A 15245-nucleotide genomic window follows, 5' to 3' on the forward strand; every position below is an offset into this window, starting at 1 on the left:
GACCGGACACAGGTTACAAAAGGTCTAGTTTATTAAACTGTATTCACTTCATCCAATTACCAAAATGATACCGCATAATATAATGGATCAGGTTAACTCTTTTCGCTGGTCCTTCTCGTTCATCCGACACTCCCGTTCGGTCAGCGCTTCACGTAGCAAGTCCTCTCGACTCCACGTTTGCTCTAGTTTATATGGACGAACTGGACTTAATCCTCTGTCCGCTGAAACGTTAATCCTTCTTCCGCTGATGCCCCGAGGTCATGTATTGCACCAAGTCCTGGCATCAACTCGCTCCCCTCCTGCTGTGATTTCCATTTACACAGTAGGAGGGTGCTCCAGCCTGGGGCTGTGACCAGGTGGACAAGAGATTACCATGTTCGGGCACATTCCTGACACTCATTTACGAACTCGGCTTTCACAGAGGTTGCAGGTAAAATGTATCTGCTTCGTTACCAGTCTTAATCAATAAGTTACCAGTGCCAATCAATAAGTTACACTGAATTACACTTCCACAGTATCTATCGGCAACAACAAATTAATAATACTCAGTCTGTTTCCTCTTCATCGCTACCAATTTCCTCTTCTGCATCTATGTTATCTGTTCCATTGTCGCAATGCCCACAGCACACTCCACATGCAGATACACACGACATGCGAGCTTTCATGCAGCTGCATCTCATTGTTTGACATTGCCTCTCCCCTTCCTTGCAGTTGCAACAAATTACTTTCAGAAGGTTGTCTGGCGCGATACCAACAGATAGCATTTTTGGTCTGAGTTTTCTGTTGGAATCTAACTCCCATCCTCTTCCTTTGGGATCAAGAATAGAGGTGTCAAGATGCTTCCATACCACAACTTGAAGATGGACACGAAGGGAATGTTGAGCTGTTGCATCTTCCGTTGGTGGTAGGCGGTCAGGATCGATTTTGCCCTTGGCTGCTTGCTTCTTGAACTTCATGTAGCGAGACTTTTCTAGGGGAGTATCCCCACAGCCATATGTGATCTGCATGGCTTTTAATCCAGCTGTTCGAATTATGGAGTCGGTTGAAGTGGGACTTGTGAATGCAGTAATGACACTGGCGTGTCATTTGTCATTTGTCAATGACACTGTCATCATGTCAAAACGAATTTTCTTCAAAATGAATTGTTTAAATGTGTGTAGGACTGCGTTTATTTCAAAATGACCCGCTTATAAGCCTTGACCAACTGTTGAATGCCTCTTTTGAAATGTGAATATTTGAATGTATTTCACATTGTGACATACTTTACTATTCCGCAGTACCCCATATTACAAGGAACTTAACAAATATGTACATGTATGTATATTGTATTAATATACTTACATTGCATTGTCCTGGAACATTGTACATGGAACAGTAGCATTTATTATGATATTTATTATGCTGCTTCTGCTTTCTCAACAATGGATGGAGGTCCTCAACGCCAAACAGGAAATTAGAGCTGTCTCCCTTGACATTTCACGTGCCTTCGATACGGTCTGGCACCCTGCTCTGCTCTCCAAACTCTCCTCCTTTGGTATCCATGGAAATCTCCACGCATGGCTGGCGGACTTCCTCTCTGGTCGTAGTCAACGTGTGGCCCTGAATGGGTTTCTCTCATCTCCTCTTCCTGTTCAGGCTGGAGTTCCCCAAGGTAGTGTTCTGGGCCCTGTGCTTTTTCTGGTCTTCATCAATGATCTCTCTGACTCTCTTGAAAATCCTCTCTATCTCTTTGCTGACGACTCTACTCTCTGTCGCTCCATTCCTCATCCCTCAGATCGGCAGTCTGCAGCCTCCTCACTCTCTGCAGACCTGGACAAAATCACAGACTGGTCAAACAAGTGGAACATGTCTTTCAATCCTGACAAATCTCACACTCTTACAATGTCTCTCCGAAAGGACCGACTGGACAACCCTCCCATCTACTTTCTCAACAATCCTCTCCAAGAAGTTCTGTCGCTCAAGCTTTTGGGTCTCACTATCTGCCATGATCTTTCTTGGGAAAACCACATTTCCAAGCTGGCCTCCAAAGCCAGTCGCCGACTGGGCATCCTCCGTCGTGCGAAGTCCTTCCTTGGCACACCTGAGCTCCTCACCACATACAAGGCTTTCATCCGCAGCTCAATGGAATACTGTTCCCCCCTCTGGGCTGGTGCTCCTGCCTCACACCTTGCTCGGCTTCACGCTGTTGAGGCCAAAGCTTTCAGAATCATTGGAATCTCCTGCGATGTAGTCAACGCCGAGGGCCTTTCACTCACTCACCGCAGGCACGTTGGTGGTCTTTCTGTCTTCTACCGACTCCTCTCCGGCCTTGCTCCCCCAGCTCTCTCTGTGCTCTGTCCCCCCAATATTCCTTCAGGTCGCACAAGATCTGCCTGCAACCCTCTTCTGGTTAAACTGCCAAAGTCTCGGCTCTCTGCTCACCTTCACTCTTTCATTCCCCTTTTCTCCCGCCTCTGGAACAAACTCCCCCACTCCCTTCAATCCCACTCCTCCCTCCAGGTCTTTAAAACAGCTGTTCACCACCATCTCTTATCTTCCCCCATCGAAAACCTTGATCTTTTCTACCCCCGGTAATTCACCCCAGAGTCCTTGCAGTGTTCATATGTTTTAATCCTCTCCCACCTCCCCCCAAGTCCTCCCGATGTCCCTGCTCTCAAATGTTGTGTTTGTGTCCTTCCCCCTCTCTTTTGTGTCCTTCCCCCTCTCTCCCCATCTTGTCTACCGCTCCCCTTGTTTTTTGTGTTTTGTGTGTCGGTTTGTCTTTTTGTGTGATTAATGTTAGCTCTTTCACGAGCCTCGATCTTGTATACACACACCAAAAAAAAAAAAAAAAAAAAAAAAAAAAAAAAAAAAAAAAAAAAAAAAAAAAAAAAAAAAAAAAAAAAAAAAAAAAAAAAAAAAAAAAAAAAAAAAAAAAAAAAAAAAAAAAAAAGACAGCCTCTTCCGCTACAAGATCTGCCATTCCTTCCAAGCGTCCTTTCACAGCCATTCCAAGACTATCTTTTCTTTCACTTGCGATTCTCAGAAGTGATTTCTTTAGCGTCATAGTTGATGCTCGATGTATGGTCTGCTGTCTATCAGGATGTCTTTCATCAAAATGGATGTCCTCATTGCATATGAAACATCTTTCACTGTACGGAAATCGAGTAGAACCCTGGCCTGAAAACATTACATGAAAACATGGACAAAGTTAGTTGCCATCCCATGTAAATCACCATACTAACTTCAAACATTCAAAATTCAAACAAAATAACATAAAACAGGTATGGGCTTGGAATCTTAATGAAATTTACATGAATCAAGTAAAGAATTACTTTATCTTACCATCAACTTTGTCATCATTTACTGCTTGAGACACCTTTTGTCGCTTTGGTCTTGGCGCATGCTCTTGCTCCTCAACATCTGGCTCCTTTTGCATGAAAAGGGTTCGGCATCTACGATGGACTGTCATAGGAGTGTTGCTACTCCATTTTTGTTCCAATCGCTCCAATAATGAAGAGTTGTTGATAAGTCTACACTGCTCTATTAGATTCTCATATCCCTTTCTGTACAACCTCTGTAGCTTTCCTGCTTCTGAAAAGTCCTCACTACATATTTCACATATATCCATCCTGGTAATTTTGTTATTTTACAGTATTGTTCCAAAGGCCTCAGGGAACTTTTGGGACATCTCACTGCACTGGGGTAGTCAAGGTACATGTAGGCTAGCTAGGTTTTCTCAGTAATCACTCCTGAAACAAAGACAAAACAAAGACTTCATTCATGCAATATATAGTGTTTTAGTCTAGGGTCAATGACATTTGATCCCAAGAAAGGTAATTTCCCCCTCGCCCTCTGCTCTTGGAATAAATAATAACCCCCATATCCACCACGTAAGTTGAAATTAACCTCTTCGGTTTTTTTTTTGCTCATTTTTATATAATATGGTAATTTTCCTGTTATAAATATGACATTTTAGTGATAAAACAGCTTTTTTGACCTTTGACCTCATTTTCAGAGGTCAGGATTTGGTCCCAAGGGTCAATAATTATCTTATGTCATCTTCTTTCGTAATCCTGTGCATTTTGACACCAAGATCATCTATATACCATATTTTGTTGCTGAAATACAATTTTATATGATTTAGGCAGAGGTCAATGACCTTTGACCTCTAATAAAAAGGTTTCCCCAACCCCTATCCCTCCTTACTTTTTTTGGGAAGTTGTCCATACCCATACCCACCAAAATCAGTTGAAACTAGCTTCTTTTAAATTTTTTCACAGATTGGCTAATATATGGGTAATTTGGGGTTACTATGAGCCTCGTCCTGGTGGTGGGGTGGCTATCTTTATCAAAAACTCTCTTCCTCACTCTCCTTGCACTGCCCTCTCTCGACCCCACCCCCAGGAGTACCTCTGGCTATGGCTTCCTCTCCAATCCCACCTTTTGTTCATATGTGTTCTGTACCGTCCTCCAAACAGTGATGACTCAATTTACATTTCGCTGTCGGACAACATGGACCAACTTCTATCAACTCATCCAAACTCTCTCTTACTCATATGTGGTGACTTCAACTGTCATCATGCCAGCTGGCTGGGTGTGGGTTCCTCTCTCAACAGCCATGGCACCTCAGCAAAGGACTTCTGCGACTCATTGGGACTCACCCAATCTGTCAATTTCCCGACCCGGATCGCAGTCAATGGAGTATCTTCTCTTCTGGACTTGGTTATGACAAACTTCCCTGCAAATGTCTGCTGCTCCTCTTCTGCTCCAATCGGTTCTTCTGATCATGTGCTTGTTAAAGTGGACATCTCTCTGGCCATTCTCAGAGAGCCTCCTCAGCGCCGACGAGTCTGGCATTTCACTCAGGCTGACTGGCACGGTCTGCAAGCAGCCATCAATCATCTGGACTGGTCTCCCATCTCAACTGCCTCTGATATCAATTCTTCCTGGGAATTCTTCCAAAGCAAACTGCTCTCTCTCATGCACAGATTTATCCCAACTCGTCTTCAGTTGTCTTACCCTTCCTCCCGTCCATGGCACACTGAATCTTGTGGTGAAGCAGTTGCCCTGAAACAACTTGCCTTTGCCTCTTGGAAGGCAAATCCAACTGAAGGCAATCTCAGTTCCTTCCACCAAGCTCGGAACAAGTGTATGTCTAACCTCAGGAGTGCCAGGAAACACTATCTCTCCACACTCAAGATTGAACTCTCAAACTTGTCTCCTTCCTCCAAATCCTGGTGGCGTCTGGTCAAATCCGTTTCTGGTGTTTGTTCCCTCTCCATCCCCTCCCTTACCTCAAATGGCTACACAGTTGACACCACACGTGACAAAGCCGAATGCCTCAACTCTGTGTTTGCCTCAATATCTTGTGTCCCAAAACCATACCTCTCTGTTCCCACCTTACCCAGTCAAACCCAACTACTCCTGGACTCTGTGTCCTTCTCTCCTGACAAGGTGGAGAAGTTTTTGTCAAACGTCGACTCTGATTCTGCAACTGGACCAGACGGCATCAGCGCTCGGGTCCTAAAATCCTGTTCTGCCACTCTTTCTCACCCTCTCTCTGTTCTTTTCACCCTCTCTTTTGCTTAAGGACATCTGCCAGCATCTTGGAAATCAGCAAACATTACCGCTTTACACAAAAAGGTGCAAAAATAGATCCTTGCAACTGCAGACCAATCAGCCTGCTTCCAATTATCAGCAAACTCATGGAATCTATCATTGCTTCGGATATCAAATCCTTCCTCTTCTCCAATGGCTTGATCTCTGATCATCAATTTGGATTCAGACCAGGTCATTCTACTCTGGACATGTTGCTTCTGCTGTCTCAACAATGGATGGAAGTCCTCAATGCCAAACAGGAAATCAGAGCTGTCTCACTTGACATATCACATGCCTTCGATATGGTCTGGCACCCAGCTCTGCTCACCAAACTCTCCTCCTATGGTATCCATGGAAATCTCCACTCATGGCTTGCAGACCTCCTCTCTGGTCATAGGCAACGTGTGGCCCTGAATGGATTTCTCTCATCTCCCCTTCCTGTTCTGGCTGGAGTTCCCCAAGGTAGTGTTCTGGGCCCTGTGCTATTTCTGGTCTTCATCAATGATCTCTCCGACTCTCCGTGTGGACTGGAAAATCCTCTCTATCTCTTTGCTGACGACTCCACTATCTGCCGCTCCATTCCTCATCCCTCAGATCAGCAGTCTGCAGCCTCCTCACTCTCTGCAGACCTGGACAAAATCACAGACTGGTCAAACAAGTTGAACATGTCTTTCAATCCTCACAAATCTCACACTCTTACTATGTCTCTCCGACAAGACCGACTGGAAAACCCTCCCATCTACTTTCTCAACAATTCTCTCCAAGAAGTTCTGTCGCTCAAGCTTTTGGGTCTCACTATCTGCCATGATCTTTCTTTGGGAAACCACATTTCCAAGCTGGCCTCCAAAGCCAGTCGCCGACTGGGCATCCTCCGTCGTGCGAAGTCCTTCCTTGGCACACCTGAGCTCCTCACCACATACAAGGCTTTCATCCGCAGCTCAATGGAATACTGTTCCCCCCTCCGGGCCGGTGCTCCTGCCTCACACCTAGCTCGGCTTCACGCTGTTGAAACCAAAGCTTTCAGAATCATTGGAATCTCCTGCGATGAAGCTAACTCCGAGGGCCTTTCACTCACTCACCGCAGGCAGGTTGGTGGTCTTTCTGTCTTCCACCGACTCCTCTCCGGCCTTGCTCCCCCAGCTCTCTCTGTGCTCTGTCCCCCCCAATATTCCTTCAGGTCGCACAAGATCTGCCTGCAAGCCTCTTATGGTTAAACTGCCAAAATCTAGGCTCTCTGCTCACCTTCACTCTTTCATTCCTCTTTTCTCCCGCCTCTGGAACAAACTCCCCCACTCCCTTCAATCCCACTCCCCCCTCCAGGTCTTTAAACAGCTGTTCACCACCATCTCTTATCTTCCCCCATCCAAAACCTTGATCTTTTCTACCCCTGCTAATTCACCCCAGATACACTTTTTTTGAAATTCCAAGTTATTTCCTGGAAGGCCTTGCAGTGTTCATATGTTTTATACATATGTTTATACACCCAGTTTTTATACACCCTCCCACCTCCCCCCAAGCCCTCCCCCTCCTACATTTCTCCCGATGTCCCTGCTCTCAAATGTTGTGTTTGTGTCCTTCCCCCGCTCTCCCCATCTTGTCCACCGCTCCCCTTATTTTTGTGTTTTATGTGTCGGTTTGACTTTTTGTGTGATTAATGTTAGCTCTTTCACGAGCCTCGATCTTGTATACAAAAAAAAACACACACACACACACACACACAAACACATATATACACATACACACATGCACACATGCACACATATGCAAATACACACTGCCAAACCATGTGACCTATGATGCCATAAATTTAATAAGAATACAAATGGGTCATCGATCATGTGCATGAAATTTCAGATTTTTAGGATAAGGAATTCGATTGAAACATTTTTGGCTGGTATACCACTTCACCTATGATGCGATCGTTATGTTTTTGTTCTCCATTGGGAGTACTTGACAATGTGCCCAGTTTCAAATTTTTCCATTCAGCGGTTTCCGAATAATAATTTTTTAAATTATTTGAATTTGATCCAAGATGGCTGTCATAACACGTGACCTATGATGTCACAATTATCATAAGAACATTCTGCATTGGTGTCACTCCTATCCTGAAAGTTTCGTTTCAATTGGACTTGTGGTTTCTGAGGAAAACGTGGTTTAGCCCGTACGGACGGACGGACAGCCCAAAAACATAATGCCTCCAGCCACCTAACCCTAGCAACAACTCAGATATGCGGATATGCGCTCCACTGAGTGCCGTTCTACTTTAAAATGTATTTGTATGGCGAAGGTCCCTCTGACCCAAAGATAAGCCATACTAATTCTGGTTCTGGGAGAGTCGATGGAGTTTTAATTGACGGAAGGAAAAGCCTTTAATTTATTTTCTCTGGTGTTATGAGATGTTGGCTGGAATGTTGATTGTTTTATTTTTCTTATTTTATTTTACTTTTGTTACTAACTAATCAAAAGGCATTACGATTAAAAGGAGATGATTTTCAGATGCTCATTACGCACGCTCAGTCTTTTCCGTTATTTCCCAGCATTCCTCAGAATCATGCCAAATAAGCCCTCTTTCTGCTGACTGCTGTTGTGATAAAACTGTCATTAAAATATGATGTCGATTTCAGCTTTTCCGAGGCACAATTGCATTATTTAGCATGGTAAGTGCTAAACTTAAGGGTCACCAAGATTCTAATCTCACCACTTCCCACCCTTCTTTGTTTCTTCGAATATTCTAGCTGATGCCATCATATTCACGGGACTACTTGCAGCAGCCCCGATGATACATAACAGCTTCGAGGAAATGTGGGCCTACATGGAGGTGAGACAAACTCTTTGGGAGTGGGGTGGTGCTTTCAAGCACCCCCGACTATCGTTAAACGTTATGCTGTATCAAGAGTTGGCAAAAAATGTGATAAGCTCATCTTCCACTTCGCCACATGTTTCGTAGGACCTGCTGAAGCAAATGGCAGCACAGGATATTCGGCCCAACGTCAACATATTCAATACAATACTCAACTCGCTGCGAACATATGGTGGGCTATCACGTTCTTTGGCCATGCAGACGTTCACAGAGATGATTGCAATTGGCATCGGTAAGTTGGCTTAGGTTTCGGAATTTTCTGATTGCGTATTGATGTCCGTCTGTCCTTTTTTTCTTCTTCGACAGTATCATTGTTTGACTATTGCTAGTCGAACACACCTCACATTATCGTCAAGAAATTATTTACGATTGTACAGAAAACCCTTAAATATCGTGGGGGTTACCTTTGTGAAAAATGCCGCAATATTCAAAACTGCGATTGATAAAACCAATTTCCAATGGGAAAAAGGGGGTTAGGTTCCTTGGCTTCGAGAAAATATCGAGGGAGGTCAGTGGCATAGAGGGAGCCAAAACTAAACACATCACAATTGAAGTTAGAACGGCACCTCCACCAGGCTGAACAGTTTATGGTTTGTATCCTACTTCTAGGCCGCATCTGGATTCGGGCCTGAACCAAAATTTAATCAGCTTGTTCTTGTCACCTACCCGAGTTATCCACCTTATTTTGTCATGTTGTCCACAACGTTTTGAAACATCATGCTCTATATCGTTTTTGGGCCTATCTCTTCATGGTGAAGAATCGCTTCGAAAAATATATAATTTTTGTATCCAGATCCATATTCAGATCTTCACCAAAATCAAATTCATTCGTCTTTGTCACACACCCACTGTCCAGCAAGTTTTGTCCAAATCCGTCCATAACGTTTTGAGATATTGTGCTATATATCGGTTTTCGCCCTATCATTTAATGTTGAAGAATCACTTTGAAAACATTGGATCTGGATTCGTATCTTTACCAAAATTGAATCAACTCTTCCGAGTAACATACCCAATCTGACCCCCAAGTTTTGGCCAAATCCAGTTTTCCTTGTCACAGACAGACCAACAGACAGACAGGGGTGAAAACATAACCTCTGCCCACCCTAGGTGGCGGAGGTAATAAACATGTAAAATACGTATATGTATAAGTCGGCTTCATGATAACGTCTCCTGCTGCAATGATGGAGATTAAACATTCAAATGCGATTCAACTTCCCCTCTTGCCCACACTAATCCTCCCCTCTTAACCTCTTATATTGTTTTCCTTTGTAATCTGTCAATGCGTTTCTTTTTCTGAATCATTCTGCAGCTCCGTAAATCAGCATATAAATAAAATTGAAAGAATAACTTTTGTATATTGTTTCATACTTTGGCACCATTTCATTATTAACAGTGCCGAGAAACAACCAAGGGCTCGTGGTGGGAGATAACCATCACAGCTCAGCTCAACAACCACGATTGGTAGAAATATAATAAATCGGTACATAGAGGTTGCCCGCGATTGGTCAAAACCGCGATATTCAAACATGCGATATTTAAGGGTTTACTGTACTAACTAGAATGGCACTCAGTAGAGAGCATACCTCCGCCTGGTGAACAATTTACGTTTTGTATCTCAGAGTAGACCAGAAAATCACAATACAGAATCACATTTAATCAAAAGCAATCACAGGAATCACCATAGGTCCAGTCTTACATACCCTGATCTACCCCTCGTTTTTGGCCATATCATTCAATGGTGAAGAATCACTTAAAATATTATACGAGCTGGATCTGGATCTTCACCAAAATTGAATCGATTCTTCCTTGTCAGACACGCAACCAGTCCACCAAGTTTCGTCCAAATCCGTTCACAACTTTTTGAGATATCCTGCTATGTATCGTTTTTGGCCCAATCTCCCAATGGTGAAGAATCACTTTTAAAATTCTACAAGCCGGATCCGAATCCGGATCTTCACCAAAATCTAATCATTTCGTCCTTGTACACATACACTACATCTCTACCAAATTTCGTCCAAAACCATCCACAACTTTTTGAGATATTTTGTTCACAAACAGACAAACCAACAAAGACAGACAAACAGGCAGACAGGGGTGAAAACATAACCTACATCCACCTTCGGTGGCAGAGGTAAATACGTCATTGCTTGGCCTACTATAATCCTAATGATTCTTTGGTGCTTTTTGAAAGCTATGAGTAGGAAGAAGGGAAGGGAGAGGTCGCAGAGGATTAAAGAAGATGAGATGTCGCAGAGGATTAAAGAAGATGAGATGTGGGCTTAATGCCTAGTCGCGATGCATATTGTATCTGGATTTAGCATTTCTCTTGGGCCTAGCAAACCCATCTTAAATCCGAGCACGTACTCGAATATCGACCATCTAACTCTTAGTCAATCCCAAGATTTGCGAAGAAAGAACTGCCCACATCCATAAAAATACACCCACTGAATGGAAACACGAGTTTTTCATTCAGCTCGAATAGAACATTATTTGGGCTGTGGGAGAACCCGGGTCTGGGGATCACGGTTTTCAACCTGGGTTGAGTGGTGCATGATTGACAAAGATTGATGTTTTGAAGTGCAGCAGGAGCAGGATGTTTTGGTTTTCAACCAAGGTGTAAGGGCCTTGAATGAATGTGTAAGAAATTGTTTTTTTAACCTGATCGATAAACTTTGTAAAGATCAAAATGGCTTGGAGATCACAATACCTTTACACATCTGTGCAGAGCCGAGCCTTTTGACCTACAATTGCATCCTTTCCTTCTTCTATAGACATGGTGAGTTTATGGTTTGTATCTTTTGCATGTCAACGGTTTATCATACTCCTTATCTTCTCAATTGGTCCTCAAAAGCTATTCTTTACATATTGGTTCTACATCTTCTTTACATCTTCTTTACTGCTTTACTGAGCTACTAATCTTCCGTGATTCTCAACACTCTTACATCTTGACTTCATATTTCTCCTCCCCATTTCCTCTTCTCATATGTTCCTCCTTGCTCTTTGATTGTACTCCACTTCTTTTGCTCCTCTTTGAACTCTTCAATGCCTGTCCTCATCTTTGCTACTTCTCATCCTGCATCTTGTGTTGGAGAATCGCTCGATGAGCAGAATTGTGAAATGTACGATATCGGTGTTTGTTAGAGGGAGACACCTTGGCACTCGTACTTTGGGATAAACATGCATCCAATACTTATAACGTTGTCACGCCGATCAATGTGCATTGTTTTCCACACCAAAATACTTTTTTTCAGATCATGGAAGCAACAAGTCTGTGAGCATTCTAAAGGAAATCCTTGACAAAATTGAAAATCAAGAGTTTGACATCATAGATGAAGATGATGGTAAGTCATGGCAATGCAAACGATGTGAACAATTCCTATTGCTACGATCAAGCAGAGATTAATGAAAGGTATGAAGCCATACTGCAACAAAATACATACAGGGGACTGTTCCTATTATTGTTTTAAGTTGAATGAATATATGAATGAATGAATGATCGTTTTAAGGCCATTTTCCCCGCTAGAGCAGGGGTTAGCCTTGCGGGCCCCATGACATCCATGGTTCCCTGTTTGAGGCAATGTTTTTATGGCCGGATGCCCTTCCTAGCGCCAACCCTTAGTCGCCTCTTACGATGCGCAGGGATACGGTGTACCTATTCTAAACCGGGGTACACACCGGGATCATTCATCCCAGCAAGCTGGTACTCAATTTGCCGACCTCGGAAGGATGACAGGCTGAGTCAACTCCCCTGGCGTTAATTCAGCGATGGACCGGGATTCGAACCCAGGATCCTAGGATCCCAAGCCGGCACCCTAACCACTAAGCCAACACCAGGCTAGGTTGTTTTAAGTTGATGAAAATTAATTGGTTGTTGCATTTGCAATCCAAACAAGTTACATGATCCTCACAGTCCTTGAAAGTCCTGGAAAAATGAGAAAGCATTTTCCAGTACTGGAAAGTCCTGGAAAACCTGTCCAAGTCCTTAAAACTTCAGAAAAATCAAGAAAATTGTGCACATTGAAATAATCTGCAATACCACCAGTCAGTATTGTTAATTCTGCCAAAATAAAACGTTACCAATTTTAACTTCCCCTTCTCCCCCGGCCCTGTTATTGTATACTAGCCGAAACCCGTGGAGCATCCACGGAAGGGAGGATGTGGTGTATGGATAGAGTGTACCATTATGGATGGCAAAGGGGATTTGCTTGTCCGAGTAAGAGTTAGGAAGAAAGATGAGAATGAAGAGTGCATATATGAACAACGTATTTATTGCAATCTACTTAAATGACAACGCTACGATATACTTTTGAAAAATGAATGGATTCGTAATAGGAATCGGCATAGCACCACTCTGGGATTGTCCACCCAGTGGACGGCTTGCTGTCGCCTTCGAATGCCCAATCAGCGGACGGCTTGCTTCGACTTCACCCAGCAGACGCCAATAAGATGGCGTCGTAAGATGGCGTCGTATCGGCAGTTAATCGGATGCTTTTGGGCCCCAACGTCGGCTAATTCAGATTTTTCGAGTATGGCTGTACGTGATAAACAAAGAGCGCGGTTCGTAGATCGTAAATCCATTAGTGCCGTGGGCATCGGGTCACTGGGTGCGGCGTAAAAGGGATAACAAAGTCGAGTCCTTACGCTATTATTATATAGACTAGCGGAAACCCGTGGAACATCCACGGAAGGGAGGATGTGGTGTATGGATAGAGTGTACCATTATGGATGGCATAGGGGATTTGCTTGTCCGAGTAAGAGTTAGGAAGAAAGATGAGAATGAAGAGTGCGTATATGAACAACGATCGCCGACACTGGCACAAATGCATTCTCTGGATTGTCCACTCAGTGGACGGCTTGCTTTCGCCTTCGCCTGTCCAATCAGCGGACGGCTTGCTTCGCCTTCGCCCAGCAGACGCCAATACGATGGCGTCGTAACATGGCGTCATATCGGCAGTTGATCGGATGCTTTTGGGCCCCAACGTCGGCTAATTCAGATTTTTCGAGTATGGCTGTACGTGATAAACAAAGAGCGCGGTTCGTAGATCGTAAATCCATTAGTGCCGTGGGCATCGGGTCACTGGGTGCGGCGTAAAAGGGATAACAAAGTCGAGTCCTTACGCTATTATTATATAGATAACACCCCCCCCCCCCCCCCCCCCCAGGGATTTGCCAAAGCCAAGCAGAAACGGTTTCTCATGCAACTTATGCAAGTGTTTACAGGAACTCCCGATTAAGCAGGAAGTAGTTACCGAGCATGAGAATTGCTGATTTTAAAGAGAAGGAAGAGAATTTGAAGAAGGTCAAAGATTTCCTATTTTAATTCCTTGCAGCTGAGTCCCATGACTACTGGGATTGGCTCGATTCCAGATGCCGGGCCAGAATTGGGGCTGTCTGTGAGAAGACATTTTAGATCGGGAATATGGGGAAAAGTACGCTGAGAAGTCACGCGAGAGGCGCCAAGCACCAGAGCATGGTTGTCACATGTGATTACAAATGACCCATCCAATGTATTACAGAATTTTTTGGCTCCAGGACAATATGTCAGTTGTATTTACCTTATATTTATTGTCTGTATTCCAGAATCAAATGCAAACATGAATATATATTGATCTGTTCTATCAAAAAACGCAGTGGTTTGGATGATAGGTTAAAAATTTTTTTTTTAAATCTATGTGCAAGTGACAATTTGTTTTTCCATGGCTATGTGAACCATGGTTTCAAAGGAGGAAGTGTATCGTTCTTTGTGATGAAAGGTGGGGACCTAAAGAATGATGTGCTTGTTGTTGTTTCAGTGAAATTCTTCCCTCTTGCCATGCGATTGGTAAGTCTTCACTCAAAACACACACATTTGGTATTCATACTTCTTTAGTCTTTCACTATCTACCCATTTGCTTTGTTTTGAAAGTTTAAATTTTTTTTATATGTCATCTTGATCTGTATATTAATATATATATATATATATATATATATATATATATATATATATATATATATATATATATATATATATATATATATATATATATATATATATATATATGTACCATATATATATATGTACCATATATATATATGTACCATATATATATATGTACCATATATATATATATATGTACCATATATATATATATATTGTTGCGAATATGGAATTTGACCTCCATATCCGCTTGTAAATATTCCCCTATCTTCTCCGATACTCCCCAACTCTCCCCTTACCCCATTCCCTAGTCCCATTGTCTGTAAACAACACCCATTAGAGCCGATCTTCCCCTTCATTCCCCCATTAAATGTCGTGCCCAGGTCCCCCGCACCACACGTAGACAATTATAGGACATCTTGCTAGTTATTCTTAATCTATGTCAGTTAAGGACTTGTTTCCATTAATTATGACTCTTCGTTGCACCAGAATGTGATGATATGGCACCAGTAGGAGTTTAGGACCTTCCCATACCTCCCCGCATCTCTTCCCATCATCTCAAGCTCCAACAACAACCACAACAACAGCGGCTTTGCGTCCTCACTCCGGCTCGGTTGGCCGCCATTGAACATGTGCTCGACGGGGTTACCCAGAAGGGGGCTCCCTGTCGGCCCCTCGTCAAGGGCGGAGCCGGTAACCCCCGCACCCAATGAGAAGCCATGGGCCGATGCCATATGGGGCGGAGCTAACGAGCGAGGGCGTGACTCCCCGCCGGATATACGCGGCCCCGCGCCGGACGTGACGTGAGATGCGCCCCGAGCTTGGAAGGACAAGACGCCACCCTCCCGAGCGCTGAGCGACCTCCCCGGCATCTCCACCAAAGTCGCG

General features: G+C 43.6%; 1 protein-coding gene across 1 annotated transcript in view; it reads left to right on the plus strand.

Annotated features, from left to right (window-relative positions):
• The window catches only part of PTCD3 (pentatricopeptide repeat domain 3), a 122896-nt gene that overhangs the window by 42775 nt on the left and 64876 nt on the right, over positions 1-15245 (plus strand). Inside the window, exons 12-16 of the mRNA XM_068117287.2 lie at positions 8316-8398; positions 8528-8672; positions 11166-11216; positions 11692-11781; positions 14233-14261. Of these exons, the coding sequence (XP_067973388.2) occupies positions 8316-8398; positions 8528-8672; positions 11166-11216; positions 11692-11781; positions 14233-14261 (398 nt within the window). The remainder of the gene's footprint in view (positions 1-8315; positions 8399-8527; positions 8673-11165; positions 11217-11691; positions 11782-14232; positions 14262-15245) is intronic.

Source organism: Myxine glutinosa, chromosome 5, assembly GCF_964187855.1.
Source record: "Myxine glutinosa chromosome 5, kmMyxGlut1.1, whole genome shotgun sequence".
Taxonomy (NCBI): Eukaryota; Metazoa; Chordata; class Myxini; order Myxiniformes; family Myxinidae; genus Myxine; species Myxine glutinosa.